This window comes from Ctenopharyngodon idella, chromosome 3 (assembly GCF_019924925.1).
Source record: "Ctenopharyngodon idella isolate HZGC_01 chromosome 3, HZGC01, whole genome shotgun sequence".
Classification (NCBI taxonomy): Eukaryota; Metazoa; Chordata; class Actinopteri; order Cypriniformes; family Xenocyprididae; genus Ctenopharyngodon; species Ctenopharyngodon idella.
In genome coordinates, this window is record NC_067222.1 from 45,474,614 (window position 1) to 45,493,602 (window position 18,989).

Consider the following 18,989-nt stretch of genomic DNA (forward strand, 5'->3'; position numbering starts at 1 on the left):
AGCTGCTGACTACTGAACCCCACAGGATTATTTAAGATAGATAGATAGATAGATAGATAGATAGATAGATAGAATAGACAGATAGATAGATAGATAGACAGATAGACAGATAGATAGACAGATAGATAGACAGATAGATAGATAGATAGATAGATAGATAGATAGCTTGTTTGACATGCAGCACGTCTCTAAAATGGGGGCGGTTTTAATACTATAATAACTGACTGCATGTGGGAAAGTTCGTATTGACGTGACGTGTACTTCCTTGAAGGGCGGTGCACTACTTACAGGAAACAAGTGTGAAAGTAAATAGCATATTATCAAGCTGGACAATTTGTCGAATCTGTCATCAATAAAGACAGGCTAGAGTCGCACAAAAGCGGTCATGGAGTCGAGTGCTTACGGTGCATCGCTGGCCGGTGGAGCCTTTGATCTCGGGAGCTTTATAAAACAACCTCAGACTATCGTCCGGCTGTTCAGTTGGGTGAGACCAAAGTCATCGTTAGCTAATCGAGCTAGTGCTCCTACTAGATAAAAGTTTATGATATTTCTTCTGCCCTGAAAACTGTGATGTAGTTGAGCAAAGTTTATCGCAAAAAAAAATGTTGCTGTCATAAGTTGCAAAACACAGACCATATGGCAGTAGTTAAGGAGTTTGTTGTGGTTTGCATCATGTGACTTGTCAACACGGGTAAAATCGGTCATGTCAAAGTTAGCGCATCCGTCTTTTTAAGAATTACTTTCATGAAGCTAGTTTCTTTCTTTCTTTCTTTGTGTATTTAAGAGTAAGGAATTTCTCTTAGTTACTTGTGATGGATTCGCATTAAATACTGTATAGACTTCACGACAATTCTGTATAAACAATTGTGGATTTAACATCAAATTTCAATGTTAAAATGTATGTTTTTAACCTTCTCTCTTTACACACTTCAGTCAGTTTAAGAATAATGCGATTTTATTTATTTGAAAGTTAAAAGAGACGTTTCATGTCTATCCTTGTTTTTTAAATTTACTTTTAAGTAACTTACCGAACACTGATCACAACTACTGTACATTACACCTTATAGTGGCCCCGAATATTATCAAGACATTTTAGCCACACTTTAAAGTGCATGAATGTCTTATCATTTTAAATTTAATGTTTTTAAAGTTGCCATGAAATCAGGATTGACAATTCTTACTTTTTATGCCTAGGATATTTTTTTAGTGTTTATTATACAGTGAATAATTTATCTGTACACGTTTTTTTTTTTTTTTTTTCATTTTCATTTTCATTTACATGTCCTCAAGCTTTGATCAAAATAACTTCCCCTCCCTTCTCTGAAGATTTGTTTACTGGCGCTAGGGCAGGGCAAAGTGTCACTCACATGACATTACACCAATAGCAAACCACAACAATCCAATCAATTCCTGATGGACAAAAGCCCCTTACATTTGTTCTTATTCGAGAAGCCATTTCACTCGTATATGTCACAATAGGGAAGAAAAGACTATCACAGCTTCTGTTTCATGGCAACTTTGAGAAAGATAGTACAAGAACACTTTTTATGCAAAATATTTACATTTTTTAATGTTAAATCTTTAGGCAGATAGATTTAAAACACAGATGTAGATTCCCAAATGCTGCCATTACTGGCCTGCTTCTGTTTGTACTGTATGGTTACATAGTGTTTTTTACTGTTTGTTTGGTTACTGCTTTTTTTTTTAAATAACCAAAGTAAACATCTTGTGAGAGCGTCACACCTCCCGTTCAACATGGCAGTGTTGTTCTCAGTGAACTTCTGTTTTAATATACGCAGTGCTCTCAATATCAGTTTCTCTGGTGTGCATGATTTGATGTGTTATTGAAGAGGTTCTTTCAGTGCCTCTAATTCTGCCTCTTTTTCTTTCCATCACAGCTCTTCTCCATTGTGGTGTTTGCTACCATCCTTTCTGAAGGCTACATCAATGAGCCGAATGTGCAGGACACTAAATGCATGTTCGATCAGACTGAAAGTGCTTGCAACTATGGAGTTGGTATTGGGATTTTAGCCTTCCTGGCCTGTGTTGTCTTTATTGTGCTGGATGCCTTTTTCCACCAGATCAGCAATGCCAAAGAGAGGAAATACATTGTCTTGGCTGATCTTGTTTTCTCTGGTACGAAGTATTACAGGTTTTTTTTAAGATCTGTCTTAAGTGCCACATAATTGCTTCGATCTAAAACCAAGTGAGCTTGAAAGCCTAGTTCACCCTGCCAGCAACTTGCAGCAATAAATTCATTTATTTTTATTGCAAAAGCCGGCGTTCACGACTGTTGCCAACTAGATGTGGACTACACATCGAAGTTGTGTTAGGTTTAACTTTATGCAGGTGCGTGCAACTTGATGAAGACAACAGAGCTCAAGTAATCCCATGTATACCCATATAGCCCTGTGTCAGGTACAGATAGATGGTGTAGCGGCACACTTTTGTCCTCCAGATTAATAACAGCATTACTATTTTAATGTCAACACCGAATGATGAGGAACAAAATCAGTTGTGACGTTTATAAGCGGTACTAGTGCAACCACAATTAGGAAGACCAACTAGCAACTAACCAGTACTGCAACTGGCGACATGCTGCGGCAAAGTTGCTGGCAGTGTGACAGGCAGCATCAAATGTCAACAAACTTCTCAATTGACTGATTTGGAACGCTCTACAAACTCCTCATTACTCAAATCAATCATGCCTAACAAGAAGCACACACATACATGACTCACAATTGAGTTTCTATGATGTTAGCAGGTTGCTAAGCTAACAACATGATACTCCAGTGAAAATACAAAGCTCTCAGAAATATTGGGTAAAAAAGTCAAAATAGACAAAAAGTGTCCTTATTTTTATCAATAGTTTTCAGTATTAAGTGAAATACTGCTATATTTATAATTATGTAATTTGACATCTTGGATTTTTTTTTTTTCACTGAGCTCATCGCAGCGCATTCTGGGACTGCCTTCTCAGTGAAGAATACTTGGTATACTTGGATACTTGGTTTGAATATGCTGTCTTCATTTCTGGAGCACACATATGATGACTTAATGCTCACTATGGTTTGAAACAGGGCCATATTTTCTGTTCCTCATGTACGCTTTTTCTTAAAGGGATAGTTACCCAAAAATTTAAATTCATCCATCATTTACTTACCCTCCTGTGGTACCAAACACATAAGAATTTTGTGTGTCGTCTAAATACAAGTTAAGATATTTTTTTAAAGAAACCTGAGAGGTTTCCTAACTAAAACCAACCAAAATTTTGAAGATCCACAAAGATCATAAAGGTGTTATAAAACTAATCCATATGAATCAAGTGGTTTAATCCAAGTCTTGTGAAGAGATATGATCACTTTATATGACGAACCGGTTTATTTTAGGGGTTTGTTTGTTTGTTAGGTGTCATGTCGTTCCAAACCTTTCAAGACTTTGTCTTCAAAACACAAATTAAGATATTTTTAATGAAACCTGGGCGGTTTCTGTCCCTCCATTGAAAGTCCAAACCAATCAAAACTTTGAAGGTCATAAACTCAGTGCTTTGAAATCGCCCATCACTAGATATTGTTGAATAAAGTCGTTATTTTGTTTTTGTTTTTTGGCGCACAAAAAGTATTCTTGTCGCTTTATAATATTAAGGTTGAACCACTGTAGTCACATGAACTGTTTTAAATATGTCTTTAGTAACTTTCTGGGCAACTGAAAGTGTTAGTTATCTTGCTGTCAATGGAGGCCTCACTGAGCCATTGGATTTGATCAAAAATATCTTAACTTGTGTTCCAAAGATGAACGAAGGTCTTACGGGTGTGGAACAACATGAGGGTGAGTAATTAATGACAGAATTTTAATTTTTGGGTACACTAACCCTTTAAGCTTCTCTCTCCGGTTTCTCATCAGGTGTGTGGACGTTCTTGTGGTTTGTGTGTTTCTGCCTCCTAGCCCAGAAGTGGTCTAAATCTACAGTCACAGCCGTCCCAGCTGATGCTGCTCGAGCTGTGGTGGCCTTTTCATTCTTCTCCATTGCCACCTGGGTGAGCACATTTATTAAGCCTAGAACTTTATTAAAGGGCACTTATTGTGCCCCTTTGTACAAGATGTAATATAAGTCTCTGGTGTCCCCAGAATGTGTCTGTGAAGTTTCAGCTCAAAATACCCCACAGATTATTTATTATACCATGTTGCAAATGCCCATTTTTTTTTTTGGAGCCATACTTCATTGAGAAGCTGCGCATAAAAAAAGAATCGCAGCCTTTGCGATTTCATAAAGAATCGCAGAATCACGATTAAGCAATAATCAGAATCGCGTTCAGGTTCAATGTTATTTTTCCTATCTTGCGATAAATCGTGCAGCCCTATGTGACACTGCAGTTCTTCATCATCATGAAAGTTTATTATCTGCATGTGTTTTAAAGCTATATCAGTCTAAACTTCTGATATATGGTTTTGATAAGCTGGCTGTCAGACGGCGCATCCTGTGAGTATTAAACTAAGTTCTCTTTCACGTCTTATTGCGCTTAAACTGTCAAATACACACAAGGTTATGTCAAAAACACACAAAGTTCAGATAAACACAGTTGGTTATGTCTGTGAACGTAAACAGCAAGTAAAGAAATTGCATGTGTATATTAGGTCTGTGTATTAAAGTGACGGCAGCTTAATATACTGTACCTACTGCTATATATGCTGTTAATATGAATCAAACAACAACATTAAAACAGAAAATCACTCACTGCTCTTGATTGAATAACTTTAGTAGCTTTAAATGCTGTTAAATGCTCTGGTGGGGAAATAAACATAGCGGACTGTGTACAGCTCACTCAGCAGTCGTGGGCAGAGCCTGTGCAATGTGACGTTACATTGCATAGAAACTGCAAACGGCTTATTCTGAGACACTGCTTATGATTTATGGGGATTTATTGCCTGATGGCCTCCTTGTACATTTAATAAACTTCATCCTTCTTATCCTTCTTTCTCAAGGCAATGCTTACTGTGTTCGCATATCGACGATACCGCCAAGGGATGGTCGATGTTGGCCTAGGCTACAACGATCCAGTCAGCGACCACACTTCCCCGTACCCCTCCGCCTATGCTGGCGCTCCAGAGGGTTACCAGCAGTCCCCATTCACCCCCAGTTCTTCAGGAGAGGGCGGGTATCAGCCTCCAGCGTACTGAAGGCATTTTAAACACGTCTGAAAGGCTCACCTGTGTGGACCGATTCATACGCTCCACTTCATTTTTCCTTTTCCATAAGAGTTTAAATTGTGACCTGGGATTGACACTTGGTGTGCTTCTGCAAGTGTGTATTTTCATGTTTGAAAAAGTTATTTATTTTTTATTTTGTTTGGATGCAAATACTAAACGTAACTCTAAGTGCAAACATTAGAGTTTTTCTCCCACAAATTCGATTCTGACAAACACCAGCTGCCATTTTTACATTGATGAAACAGAAGTTTCTCTAGTCCATGTCCTAAATACACAATCACATAATGTGAGAGAATCTTTACCATAACTACAGAACTAAATTGCATTGGTTTCTTTAAAGGTTGGTTTGTTTCCATACCATATCATCTTTAGAGAAGAAATCTAAACAACAGAAAGTGAACAGACTCTATGTGCCAAATACATTACCACAATGAAGTAATTCCTTAAAAACACAGCATTGCCATATATCACATTTGTTGAAAAGTATGCACTTAATCTACTGCCAAATGGCTTTATTAACTGAGGATGTTGAGGCTGTTAGTCTTACTGAGGCTGGAATAGATAACTGATGAATAGTTAGATTGATGTTGTGAGGCAGGAAACTACTGTAAACATGTGCTTTAATTTTATTTGTGACAGACAATAGGCTTTGTGTGGATAAGCCTTATTTTTGTAAACTTTAAGCACCTGAGTTTTGAAGTGTTAAACAATCATAAAGTGTAATATTGTTGATTCTAGCAGTTTACCTTTAAAATGTGTTCTTAATGACAGGCCAAATTCACTGCAAGATTTCTACCTCTTCTATTGAAATTGTGCCTTATTTTGAAAATAATATCTAGGAATTGAAATTCAGTGACTGTTTTAGACCACTTTTCTTCATTTTCTTCATTTTCCTAAAATTAACAAAGGAAAAACTAGAATAACAAATAATTTAAGTTGGCCACTAAATTGAACTTTTTTGGATATAGTTGTGTTTTGCTTAAGGTAGAGAAATTTCTTTTATTTCCACAGTTCTGTTATCGCACATAATTGTTTTGTCTTTCTGTTGATTTACTTGGCAACTGATATTGCAACAGCAGTTATTGCAACATTCTCTTTTTTTTGTTTTTTTGTTTTTTTGTAAGGAAATGCTGCGTAATAAACAGTTGATTCTTCACATGTTAACAAATATCAAAGACTTGAGTTGTGTCTCAAATGACGCACTAAACACTATGCACTTATACACAATGCGTTATTCACTATGTACTTATGCACTATGTACTAGGGGTGTAACGATACCCTCATGTCACGATTTGATACGTACACGATACTGAACTCACAATACGATATTATTGATACTCCAAGACATATGGTAAAAGGATAACAAAAAATGTACTGTTGATTAAAATGCTAAATTTGGCATTACAATGGGGGTGGAAATGAATAAGCTTGGACTTGGTGCTGGTAACCCAATGCCCAGGATAAAAATATTCATGATTCTGAAGCTGAAACATTTATTTTAGATGAATATGTTTGCACTGTGTCACTGACTGGATATATTAAAAATAATGTAGGCCACATTTACTGGTAACATAAGACATTTGGCATTATCAGGACCTGCAAATATTCCCCCATTACATTATTATACATTATATTCAACATTATATATAATAGTTTAATGTAGTACTGACACTACAACTCTGTAAACTTTTCATTTTGGGTGAGCTATACACAACACATATTGTCACTGTGCACAATACGATATTGTTGCATTTTTGTATTGCGATTAATATTGTGACACGATATATTGTTACACCCCTACTATGTACTCAACTGTGTAGTGTATGAATTGTGTAAGGTTGTTTTGTCGTTCATCTGAGTCTGATAGCCCCTCCCCCTCCGCTACATAATTAAAGCTGTGACGGTTGAGTGCATGAATGAAGTGTCCCAACATTCCACACTTTGTTTTTTCGGTTAATTAAGTGCATCATCCTTGTATTTAAAGTGGGCTTTCTTCTGTTTGGAATGTTCAGTGTGAAATCACAATAGAATGAGTGTGGCATAAGTAGGCTATGTGCATTGGGACATACATTTGTTGTCTCCCATTTGAAATCTAATGATTAGGGGCCTCTGTAATCATTTACTCACCCTCATTACAAACTGTGTATGACTTTCTTTATTCCGTAAAACCCAAAACAAGATATTTTGAAAAATTTCTCTGTTTTTTTTTTTTTGTTTTTTTTTTTTGTCTCTACAATAAAAGTCAGTGGGGTACAAGAAAGAAAGTCATAAAGGTTATAAATAGCATGAAGACGTGATGACAGAAATATTTATTTTTGTACTATTCCTATGAATCAGTGGCACTGATAAATGACAAACAAAAACACGATTCAAAGTTTAAGATTCAATGCACTGAATAGTCTAACCGATGTTGAATGCACAGCCTGGTGTGCAACCTAGATTCTTTAGCCATTCTATAGCCACATTTCCTAATTTAGGTTTGTAAATTTTTTATTTTTTTGTGTGTGTGTATTGTGGCCTATAGGCAGTGTTTGGGGTAACACATTACAAGTAACTTGAGTTATGTAATCAGATTACTTTTTCAAGTAACTAGTATAGTAACACATTACTTTTCCAGTTTACAACAAAATATCTGTTACTTTTTCTTAAATAAGTAACGCAAGTTACTTTTTCACATTTATTGATTGACAGCTCTCCTGTCCCATTGTTGAGAAATAAAGTGCAGAGATGTGTGTGCTGTGTGAACATGATAGTTATTGTAGTTCTAAATGTGAACATGCATTTACACTTGCACAAAAACATTCAGTATTCCTCATAATCAATAAAAACAGTGAAATACAATCTCAGAATTTTACGCAAACCTGTAATAATTAACTATATTAAATTAAGCAAATATACTTCATGTATTTAATCTTACTTTATTAACCAATGTCTGTGCTGCTGACCTTCAATGACCTAATTCAACCATACTAATAAGCAAAAATTACTTTATATTAGATTTAGAAATAAGAGTGTTGAACTTCCTTCTCCTGTATCCTATTCTTTAATCCAGAATGGCAGCAGCTTTATGCTTATTCATTTCACTTTTCAGCTTTATGCTTATTCATTTCACTTTTGGCGTGAAAGGGCATTAACATTTGCCAAAAATAGAACTTTTTTATTGTTACTAAAAAACAAACAAGCAAGCCCAGGCCACGTGAGAAAAAGTAATGCAAAAGTAATGTAACGCGTTACTTTTCACAAAAAGTAACTAAGTAATGCAATTAGTTACTTTTAAAAGTAACTTTCCCCATCACTGACTTATAATACAGCTGGGCTAGCCTACTTTTGAGTTTTTATCATTAAATAGGTAACTTTTAAACTGGTGCTGATAAAGCTGGAAGAATAATTTCCATTATATGGTCTTTTTATTATTTTGAATCAACTATAGGCCTGTAGTGCTGACTTAATAGCTGTACTGACAGATTCTGCAGAATATTGTGTACAATGTACTGCAAGTCTGTAAAATTACTGTTAAAAAATTGTAACTTGTGCATTAACAATTTTTGTGTTAAGCCTAAAGCTTTGCATCAAAGTCTAAATATAGAATTAATTATTTAAATGCTAATATTCATATATCAGAAAGGTCTCAATTTCAAATTACTCTATTATATCCAAGGTTAGCATGTTCAAGTTAGCCCTTAACGCCGTGAGTTACATTATTGTGGGATCAAAAGGCATATTTCTCCACTAACTTCATAACAATAAATTCATGTAAATAATACTGTAGTGTCTTGTAAAATCAAACATGTATAATTAGAGTACATGATTGACTGAGTATTTGATGCAAAAACTTGAGAAAATGAGATCCAGGCAATCCAGAAATGATTATGTCAGAGATCAAATTTGAATAAGGAATAACAAATGTATTAATTAAAAATTATAGAGACTAACTAATTAAGTAATTAATAGTTAATAATAAAATCTAGAGTATTGTATCTAATAGATGAAGATGAAGATCAGAATATAGAGAATGAAAGAACAAAATTAAGACATTTGCAGAATGAAGACGTAAGAGGTAAGAGAAGAAGCAGAAGACGCAAAAGGGATGCGAGAAGGAAAAAGAGCAAAGAAAAAGCTAGACTATCAAAGACCCAGTCCGTTTTATACCATAAGCACAGGAAAACTTACATCCCACTCAAACTCATGTTTTGGTCTAATAAGAAAAGGTCAAACAGATTTATCCTTTATATCATAGTTGGTGTAACGGCTAGGTCAGAGTGGCTGGTCAAATGTCAAAGATAGATAAAAATAGATACAAAAGGTGTTGTTTTGACACCCTTAATGGAATTTTGCAGATCTTGCGTTATCACATGTCTGCAGAAATAGAAACGGACATATTTTGATACAAAGGTACATCAAGTTCAAGCGAGCAACTAATTCTGAAAACATCGCTTCTGCAGCACTTGGCAGGCATCCAATATCTAGCCACAAACGTGTCCTCATGACCTGTCACATTGGAACACTTTGAAGAACAATTGAATATAGCACACATATGTACTCTTAAAGAATAACCATAAATGAGTACATGAAAGAGTAAATACTTGAAAATATGATGAGGATTAATATATGGAGTAGGAGTACATGAATATATGAAATCAAAAGTAATATTGATAAATCATAAGCCATAAATGATTAACCTGAAATATGAATAAAATGCATGAATATGAGTATTGACCATTTTGGATCCACCAGTATTTAATACTTTTTATTACATTCCTGGCACCTTTTGATTAGTACTTGTTTTTATTTTACTGGCTGCATAATTTGAACGTGTGAAACGTGTTGTTTAAAAAATGCTGTAAATAAAAAAAGTATCATATTTTTTTAAACATGTATGCGTAAAATGTACGCAAGTATGAGCGGAAAGAACTGGTTCGCTGCTCAGTGGTTCAAGCGCGCCCCCGATTGCGGAAGCGGATGGGACGCGCAGCGCTGCTGAATGGATCCGTGAGAAACGAGAGTTCAGAAGTCACGGTTTGAATTGATCATCAAGAGAGCGCGTATTTATTTAATCCTTGTCTTCCACCCGACAGTAAGTAGAGTCCGCTTTAAAAAATACTTTCAGCTTTAGAGGTAGACAGTACTGTACTGTGTTTATGCAGAAGCTCATTTTAAATCTATACATATCACTGTAATATGGGCCAAGCAAACACGACTTTGTGAAATAAAATGTAAATTAATTAAAACAAAGAAATACCCTCACTAAAAATGTCGTTTAATAGCCATTCTTTCGTAGGCTATGTTTTTATAGATGAATATGTGAGATAGTAGTAAATGTTGGGCAATAGATGGACTGTGTAATATACTGTATAACTACTCTCAGCGCATTTAGAGCAAACATTTGACCGAACAGGTAGGTAAATATAATTGTATAATGTGTTGTATATCTTTGGGTAACAAATGTCAGATTGAAGATCCAGGAAGAAGCGCTTTCTGATTGGTCCAGCAGTGTATGTTTACATCACGTGATTAAAGATTTTGCTAGTTAGTTCAACAGCTCTTATGAATTTCTTAACTACTTAATTACCTGGTAGTTAATTTGTATTAATAAATCCATTAATAAATAACTCATAATGGTACAAATCCTAGTCTAGCTTTCATTCTGTAACTGATAAAACTGTATTTATTTGTGGTGTATACGACGTCACTGCTGAATAATCCAGGGAATGAACTGTTTTAGTTGGAAAGAAACAACAAAGAATGAAATAATACATTAAAAAATTACATTTTGCTGAATGTCTGGACTCTCCGTTACATACACGTCTTCTTTTCAGTTTTGGCACCCAGCCATACCACAAAGAAACACTTAATAATACATGTAAAGCAATGTATTTAAAAGTATTTAGATTTATTAAAATTAAAACATTAAATGTGACAAATTGAACACACGTCATCTGATGCAGTGTTCATTGGCTGGGTTTACACACTTGCTCTTTAAATAAATGGATTGCTATTTGTGGACAAAGACCAACATGAGAGTCATAGTAGTGGTTTAGTCATCAAACAAAGGGAAACTAAATGCAATACAAATACATATTTTGCAATTTTGCTGAACCCTTATCTTTGTGAGCAGATAATGCAAGATTCAGTCATTGTCAAAGGTTTACAAATGCCCTAAACTGCTTAGTGTGTTTTGACCTTGCCAAGTATTGAACAAGAATTTATGATATTCCTGAGTTACTAATATTTGTAATTTTAACTATACTGTGAGCCACAAAGTTGCAAATAGAAGGATTTTTTTTACTAAATGAGTATGAAATCATTTAGTTTTAGCATATGATGGGACATGTGATGTTATACCATTTGTTTGACAATTATGCAGACAAAATGATATATAAAAAAAAAAACCTGCAGTAGGAAATTTACAGCATTTCCTTTGTCCATGTGCATTAAGATAAGCTGTTTTTAGACTTTCAGTTGTGTTAAATATTAACATTTCAGATAAACAAATTGTTAACAAACTAAATTCTTCAGGTATAGTCCTTTGTGGTCTGTATAATCGGGGTGATGTACATTACAAACTTGAAAATAAGGCAAGGGCTGCTGCTTAAAGTTATTTTAAAGTGAGAATTGTATCAAACCGTTTAAATTGGCTAACTGGTTTTATAGTTGTGATATCCAGCTGTACCTGTTTTCACCCTATTTGCCTACTGTTCATTCAGCAAGCCACTCCTTACCTCCACGTCAACATTGTCAATTCCTAGACAAAGTGTTGCCGTGGCTTCAGTGTATCCTGTCATAGTTTGGCAAGCTGGTAAGTGTCTGGTGCTTTGGGTTAAAAAAATGTAGGCTATAAAAAATAGGGCTGTTTTAACACTTTCATGTATTTTAATTTAGTTTTTTATTGATGTAATCAATGAATCAGATGAGAATCTACTTGATAATATTTGTTGTTTACGAACTTAAGAAGAGGAGTCATGCAGTAGAGATTGAAATAGCCATCTGTAAATTTCTGTAGAATAAAGTGGCTAAGGACCAACAGTTAAAGGAAGCAATAGAGAAGAAACAAGGTTGCTAAATGGGTTTGTCACCAATGGGGGAAAAAGGGATTAAAAAACTAAAATTGTTGTGTCTTTTTTTTAGGGGGGCATAAATGGGGGGCACTTTCCATGTTAATAAGGATTGAAAGCTAGTAATTTGTAAGTTGATATCCCTGAATAGTCAATACTGTGATTTTATCAAATCATAACTCGCTGCTTAACTACTATAGTACAATTGATGCATCATTAAGGAAATCAACTAGCTAGTCACGACTGTTTCCCAAAACCGTATTGTCGCAAATTTGTCGTTCAACCATGTTGGTTAATGATGAGTAATAACTTCTTTTAATGAATCCGTTTGAGATTGAATTAATGGCAGATTTTTTTTTTTTTTTTTTTGCTATAAATTACAGACATGGCATCTGAGGACAAATTCTTTCTTCTTTTTTTTCCCTCAGTTATTTTACTTTATTTCCAGGTTCAATCATAGGCTCCTTCTTACATACCAGAGCACGTACGCACATTAGAAGAGCTCTTGTTCCAACCACACTGTTTGTGAATGTTAAGCTGCATTTCCACCGAAGTTACCCGGAACAATTTGTCCCAGGAACTTTTTTCCCAGGAACTTTCCGCATGACTTTCTAGTTCCCGCTGGATTTCGTCCTCCGCATATAAGCTTAATAAAGCCTGAACCTCATCGTCAGTCCGTCGGTTGACATTTTTAAACTCTTTTGTTGATTCGAATAGCAAACAACTCTTACTGCACACACCGCAACAGACTTTAAAAAAAAAAAATGATGGTTGAGATAAAATGCTGCGTGGAGTCAACAAATCAAAATGCTGCGTGAACTCAACCAATCAAAATGGTCGGTGCGTAAGTCCCACCCCCGAAAGTTCCGGAACGTTGAAAAAGTACCACCTAGTGAGCAGGTACTTTCAGAGGGGGAATTTTTTACCCAGAACTTCATTTAGACCCTGGTTCCTGTGGTCGAAACAGACCGAGTACCACCCCAAAGTTCCTAGTTCCTGGGTAAAGTTCCTGCGGTGGAGACGCGACTTTAGTTGGAACTGTGGTTTCGGGAAACACGACTCGTTGAATTATGCTGATAACGACAGAACTAGCAACCATGGTTGGCTAATGGCTGATTCACAGGGGGCGTTGACGCTTGACGGAGAGCGTGTCTGAAGCTTGGTGCTGACGCGACTGTCATAGTGACAACAGCCAATCACATTACTTGCAGCTTACTTACATGCTATGCTATGCTAGCTGTCATTCAATGATAAACACAAGTACATGGACACAATACACACCAGATTCCCCAACCACCTCTGCACCCTCCTTCCAGGCTTGCTCCCTCCGGTATGAGACCCTGTACAAATAGAAAGACTGATCGTAAAGAATCGGGTGATAATCCACCGCAATGATAAGCTTTTCCTTCATTTTGATTCCTCTATTTTCCGGTGTTACATGAACAGAACTTGCTAGCGTCTGCGCTAGAGTATTTGCATAAGGCGATCTGATTGGCTGACGCCTGCGTTGGCACTTGAAACTTTGAACATTTTTCAACTTCTGCCACAAACAGCACCAGTGACGTGACGCCACAGAACCCACAATTGCGTTCGGCAACGCATGATATCACCCATTCAAAGTAAATCAGAAGAGTTAACAGTTCTTTTTGGAAACGCACCCCATCCTGAGAGTTTGGCCCAATGGTGTAAGTTTGGGCATGGCTACTGGTTTGTCTGATCAATAGTAGATTGTTGGAGTGTTCCATTTGAGTGTACTGTTTGAAAAACATTTTTGCAAAATTCTTTTTGTGCTACAGTCAGACAACGAATACAGTCAGTCACAGGCTATCCACACTACAATCCAGAAGGGGGTGTGCGCAGTAATGCAATACTGTTTGCTAACCGTCACAACAGGAAAAAGAGCAGAAGCAGAGAAGATGCACTAGGGCTCCACGATTAATCACAATTAACCTGAAATCGTGCTTAAACTGATGTGGCTTATTGCGATTATGAAATCACAAAGGCTGTGATTATTTTTTTATGCACACCTTGTCAGTGAAGCACAGCTCTGTGATCAGTAGTAAATGCTGCTCCATCTGAAAGCACAGCAAGTTTAAAGGATTACTTCACTTTAAAATGAAAATTGAGAATTCGTAAGTTGAGTACAGAAGCCGTAGGACATAGTGTAAGCGTTTTAAACTGCGAGAGGCATTACCCTTTCTTTCCAAGTTGAATATGGAAGGTGGATATTGTATACGGAAGGTAGTAGACAGCAAAGCATTTCATGATAGGATCACCTAAAATGCCTCCTAATACGAGGTGGAAACAGGGCTTATCGCTCGCTCAATTTCCAGGATTGTATGTAATTTATGGGCATCGGGGAGCCACTATCAATATGCAGGAGACTCCTGGAACTTCTGGGAGAGGTGGGATGTCTGTAAAAGTGTCATGTTGAACTAACTATACTCTCTGTTCCCTGTTTAGGTGTGGTTGCCGTCCCTCCCTAATGCCTGTTTCTCCAGGCTATGCACGTCTTAACCATAATGAGCCTATGAACTCTCTGCGCATCTCTGTTGGAGGGCTCCCGATGCTGGCTTCCATGACCAACACCATAGACTCCCGCTTCCGCATCAAATGGAAAGCCATTGTGGTGGTAGCATCAGCACTAACCCTCGTCCTCCTCATCTACATGCAGCTTTTGCCCTTCCACCCCCAACCTAGTGGCAGATATGGCTTGAGGTTAAACCATCATGAGATGAGAGCAGAGGACCGCTACAATGACACATACCCCCTCAGTCCACCAGAGCGCACGGCCCAGGGCACGCGCTACCGTATAGGGGTCATCGCTGACCTGGACACAAACTCTCTCAGTGACAAGAAGCTGACTTGGTTCAGCTACATGCTAAAGGGTCACCTCCTGGTGTCGGAGAGTGGAGATACAGTGGCGGTCGAATGGGATCAGGAAAGGGTGGTCTTGGAAAGCCACCTGGCAGAGAAGGGTCGGGGCATGGAGCTCTCTGAATTAGTGGTGTTTAATGGCAAACTGTACAGTGTGGATGATCGTACAGGAGTAGTGTATAACATAGAAGGACTTAAGGCAGTGCCCTGGGTTATACTGCCAGATGGGGATGGCTCTGTTTCAAAAGGTTAGTGTTTCTATAGTGCCCCTTTTCCACCAAAATTGTGCTGTTATTGGTAACTCTCTCAGCTCCATCCACAGTTTTCACAGACTTGAGAGCCTTGAGAACTGCCTCCAAAAAAACATTGTGCATTGCTGTCTTTGTTTGACCAGTCTTCTAGTTTTAAGGATATATTTTAATAATTAAAAGTTCCTAATTTTGTTTTGGAGGTCTCCTACAATAGGTTTACATGCAGTCGAGGTTAAAACAACAACAACAACAACAACAACAACAACAACAAAAACACTTTTCTCATAATATACATTGCAGCATCACCTCTTTTCTCACAGTGTCTAAACCAGGGGTGTCCAGTCCTGCTCCTGGAAGGCCACTGTCCTGCAGAGTTTAGCTCCAACCCTAATTAAACACACCTGAACCAACTAATCAAGGCCTTACTATAGGCTAGAAACTTCCAGGCAGGTGTGTTGAGGCAAGTTTGAGCTAAACTCTGCAGGACAGTGGCCCTCCAGGACTGAGTTTGGACACCCCTGGTCTAAACGGTTCGATCAAGGATTCAGTCTCTCTACACCCCTCCTTTCCGTGAGCCCACTCTGCTCTGATTTGTCAGATGTTCCAGTCTGTTGTGATTGGTCTGGGCTGCTCTGATTGGTCAGCAACCAAATGGCCATTACCATATCTGAATTTCAGCTCTTCCTCAGCACAGTGATGCGAGCAGTAATGATGGCATTGGTTTTACCATATCAATTTGAGCCTGAGTCCTTATCATTTGGAAGTGCATCAAAGTGGATTTACTTTTGCAGTGCAGAAAACAGCATCTTCTTGACATGTCGACAACATAAAACAAACTTTTCCGGGCCTCAGCTACAACTACAGTGTTTGAGGATGGGTCAAAATAGACGTTGTTTGCAGGCAGCCAGTAAAGACCTTACTTACTTTATGGTGTCACTTTGATCTTTGAAACTTTGCAGAACTTTGACATTCACAAACATATATTACACACTGCATGAAAGGTAATATCCATAAAAAGCATAATAGGGGCATTTAAATATGAACTGGCTTTAATGTAATAGTCAGAAACTATTGAAATATATGTAAAATAATGAATCAAATTCAAAATTTACAATCAAATTTCAGTTTACATGATATCAGATTTCAGTTGTGGTTCCTTCTTTGGCGTTCTCTTGCATAGGTTTTAAGGCAGAGTGGCTTGCAGTGAAGGATGAGCATCTATATGTGGGGGGTTTGGGAAAGGAGTGGACCACCACCAATGGAGAAGTGCTGAATGACAATCCTGAGTGGGTGAAAGTGGTGGGATTCCATGGAGATGTACAGCACCACAACTGGGTTCCCAAGTACAACTCTCTCCGCAGCGCTGCAGGCATTAGTCCGCCCGGTAAGCGGCACCCATTCACTCACATGCAGTGTGTATTTGTCGTGAGCAGTAAATATTTTTTTGCTTGGTGAACCTAGAATAATCTTTTCTTAAGCCATTTTGGGGAATAAGCTTGTTCTAATTTCTACCTTTGAGAGGAATCTTGTTCGGGGCCATCTATAATTCCTTACACTCCACTGACAATAAAGTCGGATGTAGACGTTCAGTGCATGCACACCTAGTGAACCTTTGTTTTCGATCTTTATATAGCCCTTTATACAACACATATTGCTTCAAAGAAGCTTTATAGTGATAAATTGACCACACGGACAAAAATCATGCTGCACAGAGTTAGAAAGTTTTTATTGTACATCAGGCTTTAGTATCTCAAAAGATAAAGGAAAATTGAATCGCATATGTTGTGCCCCCCTTATTGTTCAGGAAAATAGGCTTCATTTTCTTAATTTTTTTCTTCTAACTGTAGGGTAAAGTATGACTTTTATGACGCATCTCATTCACTAGTACTCAGTCTCTTAAAGTAAATGATTAATTACCAATCCCTGTTCATTTCCTCTCTATATGGTCATCTCAGGCTACCTCATACATGAGTCTGCAGCTTGGAGTGACACATTGCAACGCTGGTTCTTTCTGCCGCGACGTGCTAGCAGCGAGCGGTACGATGAGACGGCAGATGAGCGGCGGGGCACCAATCTAATGCTCAGCTGCTCCCCAAACTTCCAGGACATTAAAGTGAGAAATGTTGGGCCCCTGAATCCTACACATGGCTTTTCGTCTTTCAAGTTTGTCCCCAACACAGACGACCAGATTATTGTTGCCCTGAAGTCTGAGGAGGATGCTGGGAAAATTGCCACTTACATTGTAGCATTCACCCTAGACGGCCGAATCTTGCTTCCAGAAACTAAGATTGGGGATGTTAAGTATGAAGGACTTGAATTCATTTAGTGTCAAAGGGATTGTCTGGAGGTAAATACGTGCCAAGGACTGGTAAATACCTTTGTCTAGATGATGTACATCTAGATGTGGACATTGAGGTGTCTTTAGGTTGAAATAGTTGAATGATGTTCAAATAATGCCAACTGGCTATTGGCAGACATTGCCTAAAACGTTGTTGTGGTTGTAGAGACTGAAAGGAATTAGGACATGTTGACTCTTTAATTGTTTTAAGAGACTTATCAGAGCTTTCATCAAGAGTTTTCTATTTCTTTGTTTTTTCACTTTCTTTTTTTAACAGAGACCTTTAGTGGCCAGTACTGTACTTACCGTGTAATGAATGTAACAGAATGAAGTGAAGTGATAGACTATAGCATATGCATAAAATAGTTTACTCTACACTCATTACTACACACAGTTGCCATGTGGTCTTGTGAATGTCTTTTTTTTTTTTTTTAATCATGCGTTTTTGTTTTTTACTTTCTTGATCAATGTCTACTCAGCTACTAAAAGATCAGCTACTTTTAAAAAGAAATCTAAAAAAAAAAAAAAAAACCTCACAAAATGATGAATGTTATTTTTCATTGATGCACCAGAGCTATTTATTTGTTGTTGCTGTTTTTGTCCTGAAAACAACAGATTGAAGGTTTTTAAGAAAGCTATTAGTGCATCTGAATTTCTTTTATCAAATTGTTTGAATCAGTCTGTTTATATGGTTTTACTGTAGGGATTTTGTTAAAAAAAAAAAATAATAAAATGAAAAATAATCACATTTGATTTGAACGCACATGAAATGCTGCACAAACACAGTGTGGTTCTAGACAAAGTTCAGACATTTATTCATTCATAATTGTTTTACCGAAATGGCAAAATTGCATATTTGAAGTTTTCATATACCCCTTTTGCACCTACATGGTTTCGGTGCGGATTCCCGGCCTCAAACCGTTCCGCATTTCCACTGAAGAAAAGAGGGTTCCGGGCTGGAAAGATTTAACTCTGGCCCTAAAAACTTGCTAGTCTCAAACAGAGCCAGGGCCGTAGAAATGCTGTCGCTGTCTATGACAGTCTCATTGAGCACTGAATAACATTGCAACTACATTGCTCTTTATATCTAAATATAGAAAAGTGTGCGTGCTAGAAAGACCCATCTCCAAAAAGGATACTGTGAACAGCAGAACAAAAGTGCTGCGCAGCCTGCACAAACACTGTGCACTGTACGATTTTAGACTGGTTATAGTCAGGTAAACAACACCTAGCAGGATTATGTCACCGTTCATTCCTCAGGTC

The 18,989-nt window shown here is 37.4% G+C and overlaps 2 protein-coding genes across 2 annotated transcripts; both read left to right on the forward strand.

Annotated features, from left to right (window-relative positions):
* Positions 1 to 241: 241 nt before the first annotated feature.
* syngr2a (synaptogyrin 2a) lies at positions 242 to 6,383 on the forward strand. Its single transcript, XM_051886055.1, has 4 exons — positions 242 to 484; positions 1,899 to 2,136; positions 3,904 to 4,037; positions 4,984 to 6,383. Exons 1-4 carry the CDS (start codon positions 386 to 388, stop codon positions 5,176 to 5,178), a joined length of 666 nt encoding a protein of 221 aa, XP_051742015.1. The 5' UTR covers positions 242 to 385; the 3' UTR covers positions 5,179 to 6,383.
* Positions 6,384 to 10,116: 3,733 nt separating this feature from the next.
* Positions 10,117 to 18,474, forward strand: cant1a (calcium activated nucleotidase 1a). Its single transcript, XM_051886052.1, has 4 exons — positions 10,117 to 10,282; positions 14,724 to 15,385; positions 16,569 to 16,772; positions 17,344 to 18,474. The coding sequence occupies exons 2-4, from the start codon at positions 14,746 to 14,748 to the stop codon at positions 17,712 to 17,714; spliced, it is 1,215 nt and encodes a 404-aa protein (XP_051742012.1). The 5' UTR covers positions 10,117 to 10,282; positions 14,724 to 14,745; the 3' UTR covers positions 17,715 to 18,474.
* The last annotated feature ends 515 nt before the right edge of the window (positions 18,475 to 18,989 follow it).

What these genes read in the sequence shown, in the direction of transcription:
- syngr2a (XM_051886055.1), top strand. Translation starts at nt 386, where the DNA reads ATGGAGTCGAGTGCTTACGGTGCATCGCTGGCCGGTGGAGCCTTTGAT. An exon ending in TCGTCCGGCTGTTCAGTTGG is followed by an intron (nt 485 to 1,898) that starts GTGAGACCAAAG and finishes TTTCCATCACAG; the next exon opens with CTCTTCTCCATTGTGGTGTT. An exon ending in GGCTGATCTTGTTTTCTCTG is followed by an intron (nt 2,137 to 3,903) that starts GTACGAAGTATT and finishes GTTTCTCATCAG; the next exon opens with GTGTGTGGACGTTCTTGTGG.
- cant1a (XM_051886052.1), top strand. Translation starts at nt 14,746, where the DNA reads ATGCCTGTTTCTCCAGGCTATGCACGTCTTAACCATAATGAGCCTATG. An exon ending in GGATGGCTCTGTTTCAAAAG is followed by an intron (nt 15,386 to 16,568) that starts GTTAGTGTTTCT and finishes TCTCTTGCATAG; the next exon opens with GTTTTAAGGCAGAGTGGCTT. An exon ending in TGCAGGCATTAGTCCGCCCG is followed by an intron (nt 16,773 to 17,343) that starts GTAAGCGGCACC and finishes TGGTCATCTCAG; the next exon opens with GCTACCTCATACATGAGTCT.